Consider the following 21839-nt stretch of genomic DNA (forward strand, 5'->3'; position numbering starts at 1 on the left):
AGAACAAATCCCCACGTGGTCATTTAGTACAAATTCTAATGAAAATAGAGACAGGGATTTTTATTTCTTCCTCCCGAGCATATGTAGAATTTTAACACAGGCATTTTATTAAAAATCAGAGTTATGAATCATTCATGGCCAACAAGTGACTCCCACTCGTTGGCAGAATGACCCAAGCTTGGCTTTTCACTGACAACAAATAAAGCAGCACTTAATGAACCCAGACAGGCTGTTCTGAAGGCACTGAAGGAGCAAAATCAGGTGGAGTTTTAGAATAAAAAAAAAAATTATATATTTTGTCAGCATCTCGCTGAGTTGGGGTTTTTTTCCCCTGTTTTGAATAATGAATGGAGTTGTTTTAAGGCAGTGTTAATGCTGGGAGGGCTGGGTGAGGGATCCAATTGAGACGCTGTCAGGGCTCTGTTGTTTCCCTGACAAGGGTTGTCATGTCCCTGGGACACCTGACGTGCACAGCCCTGCCTGATAAACGGCTGAAAGATGGAACTGTCACTCTGCATTAGCTGGCACCAGCAATTACCTGGCTGGGCTCTGCAGGGGGACAGCGAGGGTGGCAGGGGAGAAGGGGAAGAGAAGGGGAAGAGAAGGGGAAGAGAAGGGAGAAGATAGAAGGGAAAGAGAAGGGGAGATGAAGAGGGAGAAGCAGAAGGGGGGAAGAGAAGGGAAGAAAGGGGAAGAGAAAGGGGAAGAGAAGGGGAAGAGGAAGGGGGAAAGAAGAGAAGAGAAGGGGAAGAGAAGGGGAAGGAAGAGAAGGGGAGAGAAGAGAAGAGAAGAGAAAGAGAAGAGAAGAGGAAGAGAAGGAGGAAGAAGATGAAGAGAAGAGAAAGAGAATGAGAAGAGAAGAGAAGAGAGAGGATAAGGAGAAGAGAGAGAGAGAAGAGAAGAGAAGAGAATAGAGAGGAAGAGAAGAGAAGAGAAGAGAAGAGAGAAGAGGAAGATAGAAGAGAAGAGAAGAGAAGAGAAGAGAAGAGAAGAGAAGAGAAGAGAAGCTGGATCCCCCTGGGAGGGAATTTAGATGGAAGTTTCTCCAGCTGCCAGTGGATTTTCTGGTCCTTAGAGCCTGGTGGTGGCTCTTGCCCTCTCCTGCTCCTGTTCCTGGCAGCAGCAGGAGCAGCTGAAGCCCCCCTGCTCCTGGGGATTCTGCAGGGTCCCTGCATTTGTCTCGTTCCTCGGGGGGCTCTGGGAATGGCTCTGCCATAACCATGGAAACGTGCAGAGAGTGAGGAGCTCCCAGTCCCTGCTGGCACCTAAAGCAGAGCTGTGACACAGGAGGAGTCACAGCCACACCTGCCTGGCCCTGGGGGGACCCTGGGGGGCTCTGGGGGTGCCCTGGGCTCTGGCTGCTTCTATTTACAATGAGGAGAAACAAAGTGAACCAGGGGTTCCCTTGGCACTGAAACAGAGAACAGGTGGAAAAAGGGTTCTGATCCTTGGGGGCCACTCCTCTGTCTGTGACAGGACACAGGGTGACTCTGGGTGTTGGTGTCACTGTAACACAGGACACAGGGTGACTCTGGGTGTTGGTGTCACTGTAACAGGACACACAGGGTGACTCTGGGTGTTGGTGTCACTGTGACAGCACACTCAGGGTGACTCTGGGTGTTGGTGTCACTGTGACAGGACACACAGGGTGACTCTGGGTGTTGGTGTCACTGTGACAGCACACTCAGGGTGACTCTGGGTGTTGGTGTCACTGTGACAGGACACTCAGGGTGACTCTGGTGTTGGTGTCACTGTAACCAGGACATGGAATCACTTTCCCTGGTGACAAAGAGCCTTTTGTGGGGATTCCCAAATTCTCCAGGTGTGAGGAACACTCGGGGATCTCCTTGGACACCCCGAGGGTCAGATCACAGGGATGCACCTCTAGGTGTGACCCAATAAACCAGGGAGAACATTCTGGGCCGTTCCCTCCTCGGGGTTGTTCAATTCCTTCAGCCTCTTTGTTTGGTTGGTTGCTTGGTTGTTTTTTTATTTTGTTAAAACATGATTTGGAGAAGAAGCCAAATATTTCCTGTCAGTGAGATGCAAAAAGCAGAGAGCAGCAGTGAGCTCCAGGTGTGAGGAGTCACTTCAGCATCCAGAACAGCCAAATTCTGCCCTCAGAGTTTGGTGAGATGCAATGCCTTCAACAAGAACAGGGCTCAGAGCGATAATATTTTAGTTTAAATTAAAGTAATAATATTTTAGTTAAAATTAGTGCAAAAACTTGTCGGTGCAGTTTCTTTTGGAAGTGTTCCTTACCCTTTAAATGTTCAACTGGCACATTCCCATGGACTGGGATCCGTGTGAACAGACTGTAGCACTTGTTTGTGGGGGCAGATTGCCAGAGGAAGAGATGCTTTGGCAAATACTTTCCATTTACAAGAACAAAGTAGAAAATCGTGGTTCAAATCGACTGCTGCGAAGGGGTTAATCATTTCTGTGCCCAATTCACACTTTTTTCGCCTTCACACCCAATTTCAGCAGGGCTGAGCTCGGTGCAATCACTCTGATCAGCCCCACAGCAGCCAGATCGCCCTGCTGGAAACCCTGCACTCCTTTAACTCCCAGAGCTGAAATTATTATTATTATTGTGTCTTGGGAGGCATCAACAATGTATTAAGTGCTTTAAAGTGATGCTTAAAGACCTGTGAGCCCCGAGCTGCTGAGTGAAGAGCGTGGGATGAACGCGGCACCCCGGGAAGGGCTGGGAAGGGCTGCAGGCACAACCTCCTTTAATTACCTGCCTTTGATCTTCCTGCCCTTTGTAGCATTCAGTTTTTCTTCAGGAAACTGATTTGGAGGGCTCCTTGGTAGGAATTGGCTGTCTAGAGCTGGGCCAATTAAACAGTTTTGTGCACATTGATTGGTTCTCAGCTGCTGGCTTTCATTAGGGTGAAATGATGGCTGATGTATTTCTCATTTACCGGGTTATTATCAATTCCTCACCCTCGTCTGAAGGCCAAATGTGCTGTGATAGAAGCAGGAATCCAATAAATTGTTCTCAAGCTATTGGGATACGGGGGGGAAGATATTTAAATAGAGCTTGGTGTGAGGAACAGGGGGAAAGAGGAGCAGCACAACGGGAATCTGAGCAAAGCTGCTCATTCGGCAAAGGGAATATCCTGGACAGCCCCGGGATGGTGCCTGGGGACTCCGGGTCACCAAAATCCACCTGGGCTTTGCTTTGGTCGTAAATTAAAAGTCTGGGGCTCTTTTCCAGTTCCCAGTTGGCTGTTCAGGTTTTGATCAGAGCTGTGGCTGCCCTGGCAGTGCCCAGGGCAGGAGGGACATTGGAGCACTGGGACAGTGGGAGGTGTCCCTGCCATGGCAGGGGTGGCACGGGGGGGATTTAATGTCCTTCCCAACCCAAACTCCTCTGGGATTCCATTAAATTCCACAAATATTAAATCAGTTTAGCACACAGATTTCCTCCCAGTATTTTTTGATACAGAGAAGGACACCAGAGCAGAAGAATCCCTTCCATGAATTTACTGCCTGGGCCCTGCTGGTTTTCTCTCCCATGGGATTTCTGATGGACATTCCCAGTTTTATGAAAGGCTTTTCCCTGCAGGCACCAGGGAATGAATAAATCAGCTCCAGGCTGTTCCCTCCCTGGAACCCTCAGGAGCAGCTGGGGTCAGCAGCAGGCAGAGAATACTGGGAATATCCCACTGGAACATCCAAACTTTTGTCACATTTCTTTTATGGGAAAGAGCTTTAATTAAGAAGAGATGATTAAAATGGATCAATGGTATGGTAGAAAAGATGGTTTATACAGTTGGCTTAAACTGAGATGGTTTTTAGGCAATTGTAAGGCAGCTCCTTTCCTGCAGTCTCCTTTTTTGTTAATTACTTTGGATTTTCAGCTGCATTGCATGAGTGAAATTAATAGCTTTGCAGAATAAAATTTACAGTTTTGCAGGATAAAATGAATAGTTCTGCTGGTCCTGCTGCATCCAACAGCCCCGTGTGCTGTGCCAGGAGCAGCCTGAGGACAATCCTGCCCCACACGGTGACACTGCTGGGATTTCTCCTTGATACTGATATTTCAAACATTCCAGGGACAAGCAGGTGGTTTTCCCATGGAAAACACACGTTCCTCAAGTGCCACCTGCTGTTCTGACTGCACCAGGCACGGCAGCACTGAATCCTCTCCCTGCCCCATCCCAAATCCCAGCAGGAACACTCAGCTTTGTCCTCCCTGGTTACTGGGGACAGTCCCTGGCTGGGAATCTGCACAGCCAGTGTGTTTATTTATTATTCTATAAATAAACAGCAGTAGCACTGTCATCTCCTCCTCAGCCAGAGAGGGCAGGGATAAAAAACAGCTCCACTGCCAGATCCCAGATGATTTTTCCACAGGATGTGGCTACAGGGAGAGTGAAAGCAGCCAGGAAAGGAACATCTGCTGGAAACAAACACCTTGCAGGGGTGGGAATGGGAATGCAGATCTTGGCAGGGCAACCCCAGTCCAAAAAAAATCAGGGAAGTGTCCCAGTCTGGGGTTGCTCCTCTGCCCCCAGATCACCCCACAGGGACATGAGGGGGTTCAAACTCTGGTTTTCTCTGAAGCAGCCAAAGAGAGATTGCTGGAGATGGTTTTTTCTTTTCCCAAGGATTGTTTATTGTTTCTTATCTCAGGCACTTTAGCCTGGCCAGCAGGGTCTGCTCAGCCTGGCATCCATGGTGGGATCTGCCTGCTGAGGGCAGGGCTGATTTTATATAGTTTGTACTACTTATTACATGTTTACAACGTTTTCCCAATACAATACAATTTTATTAAATGGTCCAGCCCTGACCCCATCCAATCCAAGAGTGCCAACGTGTCACCCAGCATGGATGTCATGGAGAAGAAGGAGGAAAAGGTGTCCACCCCCAAATTCTCCATCTTGGCCACGTGTCCCTTATCATAAACATTCAAAAAAACCTATTTATCTATGTACTAACAATCTAATTCACACTTCACTAATTTTGGCAGCTTGTTTCCATTCCCTTTGTGCTGACAACTTCCCCCAGGGGTTAGAATTCAGCACCTGTGACACCAGGGTCTCACTCAGAGTCTTTGAGACCCTCGCCAGGGGGGTTTTGGGACCCCCAAGGAGGCCAGGGGTAGCCCTGGGCTCCCACAGGGAAGGGGGATCAGAGGTTTGAAAGGAGCTCTGTGGATGGGCACAGCTGTGGCACCCTGGGGACAGGCAGGGGTCAGAGGGCAATGTCCCAGTGCTGGCACAAAGCCACCCACAACATGGCAGGGGCCATTCATCCTAACTAGAAATATTTATTTAAACAACATTGATCGTTATCCCAAAGTGTGATTTGGGTATGGGGAAAGGTTCTTCCCTCCCCAGAGGTGCTGGCACTGCCCAGAGCCCCAGGGAATGTCCTGGATAGGGAAACAGCACTGCCAGGGATGCTCAGGGGGATTTTGGGGTTGTTCCTGTGCAGGGCTGGGAGCAGCTCAGGACAGTGAGCACAGCACTGCCAGGGATGCTCAGGGGGATTTTGGGGTTGTTCTGTGCAGAGCAGCTCAGGACAGTGAGCACAGCACTGCCAGGGATGCTCAGGGGGATTTTGGGGCTGTTCTGTGCAGAGCAGCTCAGGACAGTGAGCACAGCACTGCCAGGGATGCTCAGGGGGATTTTGGGGTTGTTCCTGTGCAGAGCAGCTCAGGACAGTGAGCACAGCACTGCCAGGGATGCTCAGGGGGATTTTGGGGTTTTTCTGTGCAAAGCAGCTCAGGACAGTGAGCACAGCACTGCCAGGGATGCTCAGGGGGATTTTGGGGTTTTTCTGTGCAGGGCAGCTCAGGACAGTGAGCACAGCACTGCCAGGGATGCTCAGGGGGGTTTTGGGGTTGTTCTGTGCAGGGCTGGGAGCTGCACTCCATGATCCCTGTGTCCCAGGGCTTGGGGGTGGCTCTGTGGGATCCACCAGCACTGGGGCATTCCAGTCTGACTGGGGATCCTCCTGTGAGAATAACTGGAGAGTTCCTGGGAGGGAATAACTGGAGAGCTCGTGCCCACCCTCACAGGCCCCTGTCCTGGCCACTTCCCATTCCCTTTTCCCTGTCCTCTTTCCCATTCCCATTCCCATTCTCATTCCCATTATTCCCATTATTACCATTCCCATTTCCTATTCCCCATTACCCATTTCCCATTATTCCCATTTCCCATTTCGCATTTCCCATTCCCATTATTGCCATTATTCCCATTATTCCCATTTCCCATTTCCCATTTCCCATTCCCATTATTCCCATTATTCCCGTTACTCCCATTACTCCCATTATTCCCATTATTCCCAATATTCCCATTATCCCCATTATCCCATTATCCCCATTATTCCCATTATTCCCATTACTCCCATTACTCCCATTATCCCATTATTCCCATTATTCCCATTATCCCCATTATTCCCATTATTCCCATTATTCCCATTATTCCCATTATCCCCATTATTCCCATTATTCCCATTATTCCCATTCCCATTATTCCCATTATCCCCATTATTCCCATTATCCCCATTATTCCCATTATTCCCATTATCCCCATTATCCCCATTATTCCCATTATCCCCATTATTCCATTATCCCATTATCCCCATTATCCCCATTATCCCCATTATCCCCATTATCCCATTATCCCCATTATCCCCATTATCCCATTATCCCCATTATCCCCATTATCCCCATTATCCCATTATCCCCATTATCCCATTATCCCATTATCCCCATTATCCCATTATCCCCATTATCCCCATTATCCCCATTATCCCCATTATCCCATTATCCCCATTATCCCCATTATCCCCATTATTCCCTGTATCCCATTATTCCCAGTATTCCCATTATCCCCATTATTCCCATTATCCCCATTATTCCCATTATCCCCATTATCCCCATTATTCCCATTATTCCCATTATCCCCATTATCCCCATTATTCCCATTATCCCCATTATTCCCATTATTCCCATTATCCCCATTATCCCCATTATCCCCATTATCCCCATTATCCCCATTATCCCATTATCCCCATTATCCCCATTATCCCATTATCCCCATTATCCCCATTATCCCCATTATCCCCATTATCCCCATTATCCCCATTATCCCCATTATCCCCATTATCCCCATTATCCCATTATCCCATTATCCCATTATCCCCATTATCCCCATTATCCCCATTATCCCCATTATCCCATTATTCCCATTATCCCCATTATCCCCATTATCCCCATTATTCCCATTATTCCCATTATCCCCATTATCCCCATTATTCCCATTATTCCCATTATCCCCATTATCCCCATTATTCCCATTATTCCCATTATCCCCATTATTCCCATTATTCCCATTATCCCCATTATTCCCATTATCCCCATTATCCCCATTATTCCCATTATCCCCATTATTCCCATTATCCCCATTATCCCCATTATTCCCATTATCCCCATTATTCCCATTATTCCCATTATCCCCATTATCCCCATTATTCCCATTATCCCCATTATTCCCATTATTCCCATTATCCCCATTATTCCCATTATTCCCATTATTCCCATTATCCCCATTATCCCCATTATTCCCATTATCCCCATTATCCCCATTATTCCCATTATCCCCATTATCCCCATTATCCCCATTATTCCCATTATCCCCATTATTCCCTGTATCCCCATTATCCCCATTATCCGCATTATCCCCATTATCCCCATTATCCCCATTATTCCCTGTATCCCCATTATCCCCATTATCCCCATTATCCCCATTATCCCCATTATCCCCATTATTCCCATTATCCCCATTATTCCCATTATCCCCATTATTCCCATTATTCCCATTATCCCCATTATCCCCATTCCCGGACCCCTCTCACGGTCCCGCCGCTCCGCCAGGGGGCGCTCTCGGCCCGCTCCGCCCCCCGGGGCCCGCGGCTGAGGTGTCCTCGGCGCTGCCTGAGCGAAGGGCGCTGCCGGCGGGGCGGCGCAGCCGCAGGCGCGCGGCGGGTCAGCCCGCGCGGCGCAGGACCCGGGTCCTGCGTGTGGCGGCGGCGCTCGGCCCGGCCCGGCTCGGCCCGAGATGGCGACCAAGAACTTCCGCGTGAGCGACGGGGACTGGATCTGCCCCGACAAGAAGTGAGGGCGCGGCGGGAGCGGGGCGGGAGCGGGGCGGGAGCGGGGCGGGAGCGAGCGCGGCGGGAGCGCGGCGGGAGCGGGGCCGGGCCGGGCAGCGCGGGAGGCGCGGGGGGGCCCGGAGCGGGCTGCGAGCGCGGGCAGGGGCGGGTTAGCTCGGTTAGCTGGGTTAGCTGGGTTAGCTGGGTTAGCTCGGTTAGCTGGGTTAGCTGGGTTAGCTGGGTTAGCTCGGTTAGCTCGGTTAGCTGGGTTAGCTGGGTTAGCTCGGGTTAGCTGGGTTAGCTGGGTTAGCTGGGTTAGCTCGGGTTAGCTCGGGTTAGCTGGGTTAGCTGGGTTAGCTGGGTTAGTTCTGGTTAGCTGGGTTAGCTCGGGTTAGCTCGGGTTAGTTCTGGTTAGCTGGGTTAGCTGGGTTAGCTCGGGTTAGTTCTGGTTAGCTGGGTTAGCTGGGTTAGCTGGGTTAGCTCGGGTTAGCTGGGTTAGCTGGGTTAGCTGGGTTAGCTCGGGTTAGCTGGGTTAGCTGGGTTAGCTCGGGTTAGCTGGGTTAGCTGGGTTAGCTCGGGTTAGCTCGGGTTAGCTGGGTTAGCTGGGTTAGCTCGGGTTAGCTGGGTTAGCTCGGTTAGCTGGGTTAGCTCGGGTTAGTTCTGGTTAGCTGGGTTAGCTCGGGTTAGCTGGGTTAGCTCGGGTTAGCTGGGTTAGCTCGGTTAGCTCGGGTTAGCTGGGTTAGCTGGGTTAGCTCGGTTAGCTGGGTTAGCTGGGTTAGCTGGGTTAGCTGGGTTAGCTCGGGTTAGCTCGGGTTAGCTGGGTTAGCTCGGTTAGCTGGGTTAGCTGGGTTAGCTGGGTTAGCTCGGGTTAGCTCGGGTTAGCTGGGTTAGCTGGGTTAGCTGGGTTAGCTCGGGTTAGCTGGGTTAGCTCGGTTAGCTGGGTTAGCTCGGGTTAGTTCTGGTTAGCTGGGTTAGCTCAGGTTAGCTGGGTTAGCTCGGGTTAGCTGGGTTAGCTCGGTTAGCTGGGTTAGCTCGGGTTAGCTGGGTTAGCTCGGTTAGCTGGGTTAGCTCGGGTTAGCTGGGTTAGCTCGGGTTAGTTCTGGTTAGCTGGGTTAGCTCGGGTTAGCTGGGTTAGCTCGGTTAGTTGGGTTAGCTCGTGTTAGCTGTGTTAGCTGGGTTAGCTCGGGTTAGCTCGGGTTAACTGGGTTAGCTCAGGTTAGCTGGGTTAGCTCGGGTTAACTGGGTTAGCTCGGGTTAGCTGGGTTAGCTCGGGTTAGCTGGGTTAGCTCGGGTTAGTTCTGGTTAGCTGGGTTAGCTCGGGTTAACTGAGTTAGCTCGGTTAGCTGGGTTAGCTCAGGTTAGCTGGGTTAGCTGGGTTAGCTGGGTTAGCTCGGTTAGCTGGGTTAGCTGGGTTAGCTCGGGTTAGCTCGGGTTAGCTGGGTTAGCTGGGTTAGCTCGGGTTAGCTGGGTTAGCTCGGGTTAGCTGGGTTAGCTCGGTTAGCTGGGTTAGCTCGGGTTAGTTCTGGTTAGCTGGGTTAGCTCAGGTTAGCTGGGTTAGCTCGGGTTAGCTGGGTTAGCTCGGTTAGCTGGGTTAGCTCGGGTTAGCTGGGTTAGCTCGGTTAGCTGGGTTAGCTCGGGTTAGCTCGGGTTAGCTCGGGTTAGCTGGGTTAGCTCGGGTTAGTTCTGGTTAGCTGGGTTAGCTCGGGTTAGCTGGGTTAGCTCGGTTAGCTGGGTTAGCTCGGGTTAGCTGGGTTAGCTCGGTTAGTTGGGTTAGCTCGGGTTAGCTGTGTTAGCTGGGTTAGCTCGGGTTAGCTCGGGTTAACTGGGTTAGCTCAGGTTAGCTGGGTTAGCTCGGGTTAACTGGGTTAGCTCGGGTTAGCTGGGTTAGCTCGGGTTAGCTGGGTTAGCTCGGGTTAGTTCTGGTTAGCTGGGTTAGCTCGGGTTAACTGGGTTAGCTCGGGTTAGCTCGGGTTAGCTCGGGTTAGCTGGGTTAGCTCGGGTTAGCTCGGGTTAGTTCTGGTTAGCTGGGTTAGCTCGGTTAGCTGGGTTAGCTCGGTTAGCTGGGTTAGCTGTGTTAGCTCGGGTTAGCTGGGTTAGCTCGGGTTAGCTCGGTTAGCTGTGTTAGCTGGGTTAGCTCGGGTTAGCTGGGTTAGCTCGGGTTAGCTGGGTTAGCTCGGGTTAGCTCGGGTTAGCTGGGTTAGCTGGGTTAGCTGGGTTAGCTCGGTTAGCTGGGTTAGCTCGGGTTAGCTGGGTTAGCTCGGGTTAACTGGGTTAGCTGGGTTAGCTCGGGTTAGCTCGGGTTAGCTGGGTTAGCTCGGGTTAGCTGGGTTAGCTCGGGTTAGCTCGGGTTAACTGGGTTAGCTGGGTTAGCTTGGGTTAGCTGGGTTAGCTCGGGTTAACTGGGTTAGCTGTGTTAGCTGGGTTAGCTCGGGTTAGCTGGTTTAGCTGGGTTAGTTTGGGTTAGTTCTGGTTAGCTCGGGTTAGCTGTGTTAGCTCGGGTTAGCTGGGTTAGCTTGGTTAGCTGGGTTAGCTCGGGTTAGTTCTGGTTAGCTGGGTTAGCTGGGTTAGCTCGGTTAGCTGGGTTAGCTCAGGTTAGTTCTGGTTAGCTCGGTTAGCTGGGTTAACTCAGGTTGGCTGGGTTAGCTCGGGTTAACTGGGTTAGCTGGGTTAGCTCGGTTATCTCGGGTTAGCTGGGTTAGCTCTGTTTAGCTCGGTTAGCTCAGGTTAGCTCGGTTAGCTCGGTTATCTCAGTTTAGCTGGTTTAGCTTGGTTAGCTCAGGTTAGCTCAGTTTAGCTCAGTTATCTCAGTTTAGCTCGGTTTAGCTCGGTTAGCTCAGGTTAGCTCGGTTATCTCAGGTTAGCTCGGTTAGCTCGGTTATCTCAGTTTAGCTGGTTCAGCTCGGTTAACTCCGCTCCCGCTGATGGGCGCTCTGCCCTGCCCAGGTGCGGCAATGTGAACTTCGCCCGCAGGACGAGCTGTAACCGCTGCGGCCGAGGTGAGACCCGCCTGTGCCCCGTCCCTGCCCCGCAGCGGCTTCCTGCCGGGCTGCGCCTGTTCCCGGGCTGTTCCCGGGCTGTTCCCCGCCTGTGCCCCGTCCCTGCCCCGCAGCGGCTTCCTGCCGGGCTGCGCCTGTTCCCGGGCTGTTCCCCGCCTGTTCCCCGCCTGTGCCCCGTCCCTGCCCCGCAGCGGCTTCCTGCCGGGCTGCGCCTGTTCCTCGCCTGTTCCTCGGCTGTTCCACGACTGTTCCCCGCCTGTTCCCCGTCCCTGCCCCGCAGCGGCTTCCTGCCGGGCTGCGCCTGTTCCCGGGCTCTTCCCCGCCTGTTCCCCGCCTGTTCCCCGTCCCTGCCCCGCAGCGGCTTCCTGCCGGGCTGTGCCTGTTCCCGGGCTGTTCCCGGGCTGTTCCTCGGCTGTTCCACGGCTGTGCCCCATCCCTGCCCCGCAGCGGCTTCCTGCCGGGCTCCGCCTGTTCCCCGCCTGTTCCACGACTGTTCCGCGGCTGTTCCCCGCCTGTTCCCCGCCTGTGCCCCGTCCCTGCCCCGCAGTGGCTTCCTGCCGGGCTCCGCCTGTTCCCCGCCTGTTCCCCGGCCGTTCCCCGGCTGTTCCTCGGCCGTTCCCCGGCCGTTCCCCGGCCGTTCCCCAGCCGTTCCCGGGCTGTTCCCCGGCCGTTCCCCGGCTGTTCCTCGGTTGTTCCCCGGCCGTTCCCGGGCTGTTCCCCGGCCGTTCCCCGGCTGTTCTGCGGTTGTTCCCCGGCTGTTCCCCGGCTGTTCCCCAGCTGTTCTGCGGCTGTTCCCCGGCTGTTCCTCGGTTGTTCCCCGGCTGTTCCCCGGCTGTTCCCCGGCTGTTCCCCGGCTGTTCCCCGGCCATTCCTCGGCTGTTCCCCGGCCGTTCCCCGGCTGTTCCTCGGCTGTTCACAGCTCCCCTGTTTCCTGTGAAACACCCGCTGGTGTCTCTCCCGCGTTCCGAGGCCGCTGCCCGAGGCGCTCCCGTGTCTCTCCCGCAGAGAAGACGACGGAGGCCAAGATGATGAAGGCGGGCGGGACGGAGATCGGCAAGACGCTGGCGGAGAAGAGCCGGGGGCTGTTCAGTGCCAACGACTGGCAGTGCAAAACGTGGGTGACAAACAGCTGCTCCTGTGCCTGGGCACCCCCTGGGCACCCCCTGGACATCCCTGAGAATCCCTGGGCATCCCCTGGGTGTCCCCTGGGCATCCCCTGGGTGTCCCCTGGGCATCCCCTGATCATCCCCTGGGTCTCCCCTGGGCACCCCCTGGGTATCCCCTGGACATCCCTGATCATCCCCTGGGTATCCCCTGGGCACCCCGTGCTGCCAGGGTTGCTCTGTGCTCGGGGCCAGCTCTGCTCTGCTGCACAGCCCTCATCAGCACAGAGCTTTGCAAGAGCAACAGTGCCCAGGAAAAGGCTTTGATGAGGTGCAGGGAGTGTGGAGTTGGAGCTGCTGGCAGCCCTGGCAGGGTGGGCAGCCCTGGCACAGGGGGAGGTGTCCCTGCCATGGCAGGGTGGCACTGGATGGGCTTTGAGCTCCCTTCTCTCCCAAAGCAGCCCTGAGTGTTGATGTGGCAATGGCAGTGAGGCTGGGCTGGTTCCTTCAGGGCAGGGGCTGGAGCCCCAGGAGAGCTGAGGGGGCTGGGAAGGCCCTGCCTGTGCAGCTGTGCTGCTGTGCTGCCCCTGATTGTCACCTGTCCTGGGTCTGTCAGTGTGTCACCTTGCCCAGTGTCACCTGCCCTGGTGTCACCTGCCCCAGTGTGTCACCTGCCCCAGTGTGTCACCTGCCCTGGTGTCACTTTCCCCAGTGTGTCACCTGCCCCAGTGTGCCACCTGCCCCAGTGTGCCACCTGCCCCAGTGTGCCACCTGCCCCAGTGTGTCACCTGCCTCAGTGTGTCACCTGCCCCAGTGTGCCACCTTCCCCAGTGCCACCTGCCCCAGTGTGTCACCTGCCCCAGTGTGCCACCTGCCCCAGTGTGTCACCTGCCTCAGTGTGTCACCTGCCCCAGTGTGCCACCTTCCCCAGTGCCACCTGCCCCAGTGTGTCACCTGCCCCAGTGTGCCACCTGCCCCAATGTATCACCTGCCCCAGTGTGCCACCTGCCCCAGTGTGCCACGTGCCCCAGTGTGCCACCTGCCCCAGTGTGCCACCTTCCCCAGTGTGCCACCTTCCCCAGTGCTGTCACCTGCCCCAGTGTGCCACCTGCCCCAGTGTGCCACCTTCCCCAGTGCCACCTGCCCCAGTGCTGTCACTTTCCCCAGTGTGCCACCTGCCCCAGTGCTGTCACTTTCCCCAGTGCTGTGTGCCCACCCTTCCATCCCTAGTCTGAAGGATAATGTGTTATCCCCAATCTGAAGGGTAACATTCTGTCCCAATCTGAAGGATGGCCTCTGTCCCCAGTCTGAAGGATGGCCTCTGTCCCCATGACCTGTCCTGTCTCTGTTCTCCTGCCCTGCAGCTGTGGCAATGTGAACTGGGCACGGCGCTCCGAGTGCAACATGTGCAACACCCCCAAGTATGCCAAGCTGGAGGAGAGGACAGGTGAGCTGGCTGCTCAGGTGCTGCCACTGGAGGGCAGAGAGCATGTTCTGCTTTGCCAGCAGAGTGGCACAGCTCCTCACAGTGCCAGCTCTTGCCCTCACTGAGGTTTGGGGCTGTGGGAGGTGGTGGCTCTGTGGGACATTGTTCAGCCTGAGCTGGCCCTGTGCTGGATTTGGGTGCCAGCACTGGGAGCAGTGTTGAATTGACCTGCAGAGCCTCCTGTGGGCTGTGCATGTGCAGAGGGCTGTGCAGATAAGGCTGTTATCAGTTTCAGCTCCCCTGAGGGAACTGGGGCAGGATCTCCTTACAGCTGCTGCTCTCCCCTCTGCACCTGGCATCAGGGCTGGGAGTTCAGAACCCAGGCTGGAACACAAAGGCACTGAAATAAAGGAGCCTAGGGAAGAGCACAGAGAAGGAAAAACAGCATTCCAGTATTGAATATTGTGAAAAGGATAAGGGATATTTAATAATATAATCATATTCCATATAATTGTTATAATTGCAAATAATATATCCACGTATTTATTATTTAAATAATTTATTGAAGTGCTTAGTAATTAATTAAGTTGATAGACACTCTCAGTGGTCCTAATCCTTTATTTTAATTGGATTTCTGACAAACTGGGAACAATTCCTGTTGCTCCTGAGATGCTGCTGTGGCAGGTGTGTCATTCCCCGAGGCTCTCAGAGCCCCTGTGGAAGTTGCAGTGCTCAGTTATCAGCTGTGGTGCAGCTGGAGGGACTGAGCCCCTCTGTCCCTTCCCAAGGCTATGGAGGAGGATTCAATGAGCGGGAGAACGTGGAATACATCGAGCGGGAGGAGTCCGACGGGGAGTATGACGAGGTGAGGAGGGCCAGGGGGGCTCTGCAGAGACTCCTCTTGTGGTTTTTAAGGACATCCCATAAAACTGAAATGCAGAATGTTCAGATTCCCATCCATCTCTGTGGAGTCTCATTGTCCCCAAGACAGGCATCTCTCTGAAAGTTCCTTGCTGCTAACTGATGTTCCATAGTGCTCCCCTTTCCCTTGGGGCAAGACCTTACTGAAAATTGATGATTATTTATATTTCTTATAGAAGTGTTACCAAAAATACAGTTGCTGGTTGTTTTTGATTAAGTCCTGTTCTAATCCTGGCACAAAATTCCTCAGTTTGGGCGCAAAAAGAAAAAGTACCGGGGGAAGCCAGTGGGTCCTGCCTCCATCCTGAAGGAAGTGGAAGATAAGGAGTCTGAGGGGGAGGATGAGGAGGATGAGGATGAAGATCTCTCCAAGTATAAATTGGATGAGGTAGGATGCTTTGTTGTTTGAGTCATGCTTTCAGTGCTGCCCAGCAGCAGGGGCAGGGCTGGTCAGTGTTTGCAGCTGCCTTTAGAGCAGAGCTCTGGCAATAACTGCCCAAAGCTGCTGGAAGAGATTGCACAAGCTCTGCTTTCTTCTAAATACCTGCACTCAAAAATGGGCCCTTCCTTAAATCAGAAATCAACTTACTGAGATCAAAACTCTGAGATCTTTATTTGGCTTCTGGATGTGTGGTTACCATGTACATTGAGTGCTCTTGAGTTTTCTTCCTAGGCTGTTAAAACCACATCAGACTGATATTTTATATAATGAAATAAAATATTCTGAGGGTTTTTTCATCCTTTCTGAACAATGGGAATATCACTTACTGGATTTTCCACATCTTTGGGCAGCAGCCCTGCAGAGATGTGCACATGGTTGTGTTTGACACACAGTCACCAGACTCTGCATGAGAGATCTGTCTCTGCAGAGTTGGGCTTTGCTTAGAGATCCTGAGGGTGAAAATTCACTTAAAGTAAGTGGTAAAAATGTGTCTGTGTGCTCATTAGCTTCACTAAATAACAGAGGGGTGGGTTGCAGGTTTTTATTTTTTTGGTTCAAAACACCAATTTTCAGTTGTACAATTGTGGGGTCTCGTTAAACTCCGCTCCACGCTCCAAGAGCACCAGGCCAAGGCTGGGATAAATCAGAGCTGAAGGGAAGCTGAAAGCAGGGCCTGACATTGCTGTGCTTGCCCCAGGATGAGGATGAAGAGGATGCTGACCTGTCCAAGTACAACCTGGATGCCAGTGAGGAGGAGGAGAGCAGCAAGAAGAAGAAGGCCCCGAGGCGCAGCCGCTCCAAGTCGCGCTCCTCCCGCTCGTCCTCGCGCTCCTCCTCCCCCTCGAGCTCGAGGTCTGGGTCCAGGTAAACGGGTGCAGGTCCAGGGTGACGCCAGGCAAAATGTCAGTATCTGCCTTCCTTCTTTACTTTGTCTTGGTTGCCTTGCAGTTGTGTCATGATGTCAATAACTGTCCCTTTGCAGAGGGGGGATGAGCCTGAGCTGCTCCGGGGGGGTTTGGTTTGAGTTGATGTTTGGTGAAATCCTGCAAAGTTGAATCATGTAATTCATTTCCAGGTTTTCAGCTGGTGGGGCCTGTGTGGTTCTGTTGTTGAACAGGGGGGGGCACTGCTGGAGTGGGAGGAGGTGCAGAAGAGGCAGTGATGATGCAGCCCAGGCAATATCCTGAGAATAAAGACAAGAAGCTTGAACTTGAGTCAGTATCAGGTGCCAAAGCTGTAAATGCAGTGGCAGTGCTGTCCCATCCCTGGCAGTGTCCAAGGGCAGCCCTTGGAGCAGCCTGCTCTGCTGAAAGGTGTCCCTGCCATGGAACCCTGAAATGAGATGAGCTTTGAGGGCCCTCCCAGCCCAGACCAGTCTGGAATTCTCTAAAAATGAAGGTTTATATGGGACCTCACAAAGTCTGCTGGGCAGGCTTAAGCTCTCTGATTGCTGTTTAAATTCAGTAATAAATGAACAATTCAGTCAATTGGGTGATGTCAGTAATATTGGAGCTTTTCAGCTGCCTGACAGCTCATGCAAGGAGGATCCTGATTAATCAGAACAAGCTCCCAGCATCATTTATTTAATTCACATTTATAAAGTTCAAGCTTATTCTAATTTTCCCAGCTTATCATTGCCCCTCTGTGCTCTCAGTGCTGCCACTGCCCAAATTCTGCAGCCCCTCATGGGAACCAGGGCCAGTCTCTGGCTTGGCTTCTCCCATCACTGTTGGATCCTGTTCCTGCTGCCTCTTCTGTTCCTCAGCCTCCCCTCCTTCCCACTCCTCAGGGCAGTTTGTGTGCAGGGCTTGGCTGGGAGGCTCCAAGGACACCCAACAGCCTCACCTGCCCATAACTCTGGTCATTGATTCCCAAATATGAACTGTGAAAGAGAAAGTAACCTGTGCTAACTGAGATTTCAACTTCCTCTCAAACCTTTTGTTTCTAGCTACAGATAAATGGAAACACCAGTTGCCATTTGTGGTTGCTGTTTTTGTGGGTTTTAAAAAGGTTTAAATGTATTTCCTAGCTGGGAAATGTTCACACTGCTGTGTCCTGCTCAGTAAAATGAGAAAGTCTTGGTAACAGTATAAACTGAGAGGTTGACAGCAAGTACAATATATTTTACCTGAAAATATTATTAGAATTTGTTTTCAATGCTTTTGTTTCCAGTGATTGCTGGAGCCTTCTGCCAATGTCAAATTTCTCATGTGGTTTGTGCTTTAGAGAAAATCCATCAGTGAAAAATTGGGAAATAATTTTGGCCAGTTACAAGTTGGATATGGCTGTATTTTAGCCCCAAATTAACCACTTAATTTATAATGCAGGGGGAAATCTTTATGAAAGTCTGCAATGATTTCCAAAGTGCTGGTGAGAAGTGGCTGGGGGGAAACTGAGCTGAGCAATCCTAATGCTCCCATCTGCTCTGCCTTTCAAGGAAACTGATGGGTTTCCAGTTAAGGCACAAATTAAACATTGATTCCATGAAATAATGAATAGATAGGAAGTTCTTTCTATTTGCCAGGTAACTGCAATCCTGTTTTAATTGTTGTGCTTTGTTTTAGGAGCCATAATCTCAAGCTGAGTTTAGAATGTTTTTAATGCAAGATCTTGCTGGCTCAGAGTGTGTGGTTTAAAGCTGCTGTGGTGATGCTGGGGGCAGGAGGGGATTGGCATTTTGGGACTCAGACTGTGCTGCTGCCTCATGCCTGCTGCTCTCAGGAGCTGCAGCTCTGCCAAATGCCAGTCAGACACTGGAAGAAGATCTCCCATGTTGTTGCAGGTCCCATTCCAGGAGTTCCTCCAGCTCCAGATCGAGGTCCCGCTCCAGCTCCAGGGAACAGTCCCGCTCCCGTGGGTCCAAATCCAGGTGAATGAGGTGCCAGCCTGTCCTGCACTGCCAGGGCAGGGCTGCACTGCTCTGCTCCCACCCCACACACCAACATTAACTGCTTTTTATCTTGGAAGTCAGCCTGGCTGGGGCTCTGCAGCAGCACAGATGTGTTCACTGAGGAGCAGAGGTTTTGTGCAAGAGGTTAAGCCCGGCCTAGGCGGGGGCAGCGGACGGCAGCGAGCTGCAGTGGAGCAAGAAGGACTGAGTGCCTGGTTCCCTGCTGCAGGCATCTGGGTGCTTTTCCTGTTTCCTCTGGGGCTGCTTGAGCTGGAGGAGCATTATTAGAAATGCCACTGTACTTCTGGTTCTGTGTTCAGTGAGAATTCTGCATCTTCCACGAGACAGGGTTCTGTGTAAAGCTGGGAAATGTGGGAGAGGCTGGGGGCACTCAGAGTGATTTGTGTGGAGCATCACTGAGCTGGGCAGGCCACTGAACAAAGGCATGTCTGAGGTGTCCTTGCAGAGCATCCCCTCTGTGATGGAGTGAAGGGCTGTCCCTTCTCCATGCATGCAGAGAATCCCAAAATTCTAAATCAGGAATCTTGGGCTGGGAAGAACGACCACAGAAATGGTGCCAGCACCCCCTGTGGGCAGGGATGTGTGTGGATTATCCCCTGAGGGTCAGCACAGGATAGAATCTGTGCTTTTGGGAAGAGGAAAGGTGTCCCTGTGCCCCACCAGAGGGGCACTGTGTTCCAAGAGATGGTTTCAAGTATCCTGACTCCACTCTGAAAGGCTTTTTGCAGTGTTTTGGCTGAGGAAGGTTTTAGTCTCTTCACAAGTTTGGTTTGAGATCTGTAAATGTAACAGCTGGATTTGTCACTGTCTGGTCAGATGAAGATGAAATGTCCATTAGGATAAAGTGAACCATGGTAAATCAGCTTTACTCTGGTTATTCTGATGTGTGAATTTAACTGCTGAGGAAGGTCCTTACAGAGGCAACTTCCCAGCAGCATCCCAGTGCTTCTTGGCCAAAATGGCTCATTTGGTGAATGCTGGGAAGAGCTTTCCAAGCCATTGGTGGTCCAAGTCTCAGGAAACACTGCTTAGCAGCATTTCTTGGGAAGGCTGCCCTGGCAGTAGCAGTGCTCTGGCAGAGTAAGTATTTATTTTCCACACCCCTGGATAAAGAGAGTAGCGAGCGTTCATGAAAACTGTCTCTGCTTGTTCTGTCTTTGTGCCTCCTCCACGACCCCAGCATTAAATGTGATTTATTTCTCAATCAATAAAGATCCAGCTCCAGGTCCTACAGGGGTTCTTCCACCCCAAGGAAAAGATCTTACTCCAGCTCTGGCTCCTCGTCTTCCCCCGAGAGAGGCAAGAAGCGGAGCCGCTCTAGATCCTCTTCCTCTGGTGATCGCAAAAAAAGGCGCTCGAGATCACGGTCACCCGACAGGTTTGGGTTTATGTAGCATAACAATGGCTGTATGACATGTGTGATGGTTTATTGTAGTTATCCAAGGACTGACATTCTCTGGGAGACAGTTCAATCTCAGCACTTGTTCTCATAGTAAAAGTAGTTTCATCACTCGCCCTGCTCTTACTTTTGTTAACCCCTCTGTAATTGCTTTGGTTTTTAAAGTAATTTTCCCCCCCCCCCGCAATGAAATTCCTCCTGGTAGGAGCATGTTCCTTATAAAGACCTGGCTCACCCTTCTTTCAGTGTGTGACAGTTTTAATGTGTTCATTATTGAATTATTTTCTTAAGTAAATACTGCATTGAAATAGAAACTGTATTCTGCTCTCAGTATTAAACTTAGACTTTCTTTATTAAATAAGTGGCTTAAAGTTACTTGTATATTCTTGTAAAGCCCCCATGAGATATACTTGGCTTCCAGCTATGGTAGGATGCTGCTCAGTGGGTGCCAGGATGAATCTGAGCTCATTTCTGTGCATGCTTTCTCCATTTGTATCTTGCAGACGCCGCAGATCTTCCTCCGGATCCTCCCATTCTGGTTCCCGTACGAGTTCTAAAAAGAAATAATGTCTAAAAGCTCACACTTACAAAAAACCCACCAAAATTCCAGTCAGTGCATGAGACATTTTTAAGAAGTTGGTGTCTTACTTGGTCAGCAGTGCTCAATCTGCTAGTAGAGGTGCATGTCTGTCCTGGCTTTCTGGCAAGCTGCAGCTTTGTTCATCCATCACCCAAACCCGCAGTAGCATTTTAAGCCATAAACTCCCCGGCACAGGGGCAGGTTCTGTGCTCTGCTGAGGGGGGTTTGTTATTTTTTCAAGATCAGTTCCTCTGCTGCTGGCTCCCTCAGCTGGAGGAGCAGCTGGGAATGCCCTGGCACAGCTCTCTGTGTGAGTTTTGCAGAGCAGGATGGAGCTCCCTGGGACCAGAGCAGGGCCAGGGCTGGGGCTGAGCAGTTTCTTTTGCCACGTAGCAGAGCCAGTGCAGATGGACACCCCTCTCTAGCAGCTCAGAGCCCCAGCCCATGGTGATTGCAGGGAATTGGCTTCATTCCTGGCCAGGGAGGATGGTGCTGTGGCTGTGCTGGTTTCCAGAGCCCGGACTGCAGGATCCCTGCTTACAAAGGGAGCAGTTGGCATCTGCTCTTGGGCTGCAGGAGTGTGGGACTGGCTCCTTGGAATCAAGGGAAGCTTCTGCAGGCCGCCTGTAAAATTTCCTTTGGGGCTGACTAAAATTTTCAAGGTATCTTAATTTTATTTTTCTTTAAAAATGATAGTGAATAAACTGCATAGAAAGTTCTGGCATCTTCCACATCTTCTTCATCGATCATTCTTTTGCCCTTCTCCATAATTTATGGCTTAAAATGCTGTATGGAATCCATTTGAGTCTAAAACTCAGTCTCTCTTGAGCTCCGTTTGGTTAAGAAAGGTTTAAGTTTCTTCAGTGCCACCACAAGGTAAGTATGGTAAGGAAAATTCTTCTTTTTAAGCAAGCAAAGAGCAATATACCTTCATTTATGTCAGTAATAAGACTGCCAGATTTGCTGCTTGTTTTGATAAACTGTGCAGAAACAAACGGAGCAAAATCAAAAAACTCCATTCTGCTTTTTTTTTCTCTTTTTTTCTCTTTTTTTTTTTTTTTGAGCCACGTCTTACGGACTGGTCTAGAAGCAAAATGTTTTTGGTGTAGAGGTATTTTGATAAATCTCTTTGCAGAAAAAAATGCAGTTTCTTCTTTAATGCTTTCTTTTCTCTCTAATTTCCATGCTAAATGTGTGTAGGTTGCACAAGAGCAGGTTAGTCTGTAACTGTGCCTCTGACTTCAACTCAGCTGTAAAACCAGATCAAGTAGACGCTCTGTTGTTAGCCTTGGGTTTTTCTTGTGCTTTGTATTCCAATTGTTGCTGTACTTAACAGATGGGAGGTTTTAAATTTAGCAACTGAAAGGCCACAGGCAAGGGAGGAGGATGCTTCATTGGGCTTAGAGAACGTGTGAGGCAAATGATGCTGTAGACAAGTGTAAATAAAACCTGTGAGTCAACTGTGCTCGAGTGCTTTGTCTTGGGGACACTGAGACCTGCACAGAGCCATCCCTGTCACCTGCACTGAACCATCCCTGTCACCTGCACAGCTATCCCTGTCACCTGCACAAACCCATCCCTGTCACCTGCACTGAACCATCCCTGTCACCTGCACAGCCATCCCTGTCACCTGCACAGACCCATCCCTGTCACCTGCACAGAGCCATCCCTGTCACCTGCACAGCCATCCCTGTCACCTGCACTGACCCTGTCACCTGCACTGAACCATCCCTGTCACCTGCATGGACCCATCCCTGTCACCTGCACAGCCATCCCTGTCACCTGCACTGAACCATCCCTGTCACCTGCACAGACCCATCCCTGTCACCTGCACAGACCCATCCCTGTCACCTGCACAGAGCCATCCCTGTCACCTGCACTGAACCATCCCTGTCACCTGCATGGACCCATCCCTGTCACCTGCACGGACCCATCCCTGTCACCTGCAC

At 51.5% G+C, this 21839-nt stretch overlaps 1 protein-coding gene across 2 annotated transcripts; it reads left to right on the plus strand.

Annotated features, from left to right (window-relative positions):
• Nucleotides 1-7996: 7996 nt before the first annotated feature.
• ZRANB2 (zinc finger RANBP2-type containing 2) lies at nucleotides 7997-21355 on the plus strand. 2 transcript variants are annotated; one of them, XM_079314369.1, is made up of 10 exons: nucleotides 7997-8134; nucleotides 11056-11108; nucleotides 12114-12222; nucleotides 13576-13658; nucleotides 14426-14502; nucleotides 14809-14946; nucleotides 15698-15864; nucleotides 17783-17869; nucleotides 19125-19289; nucleotides 19814-21355. In XM_079314369.1, exons 1-10 carry the CDS (start codon nucleotides 8079-8081, stop codon nucleotides 19875-19877), a joined length of 999 nt encoding a protein of 332 aa, XP_079170495.1. In that variant the 5' UTR covers nucleotides 7997-8078; the 3' UTR covers nucleotides 19878-21355. The 2 variants fall into 2 exon arrangements, with proteins under 2 accessions (XP_079170495.1, XP_079170496.1); XM_079314370.1 differs by lacking the exon at nucleotides 11056-11108 and having other exon boundaries at nucleotides 8026-8134.
• The last annotated feature ends 484 nt before the right edge of the window (nucleotides 21356-21839 follow it).

The sequence above is a fragment of the Erithacus rubecula genome, assembly GCF_903797595.1.
Source record: "Erithacus rubecula genome assembly, chromosome: 10".
In the NCBI taxonomy this organism is placed as follows: domain Eukaryota; kingdom Metazoa; phylum Chordata; class Aves; order Passeriformes; family Muscicapidae; genus Erithacus; species Erithacus rubecula.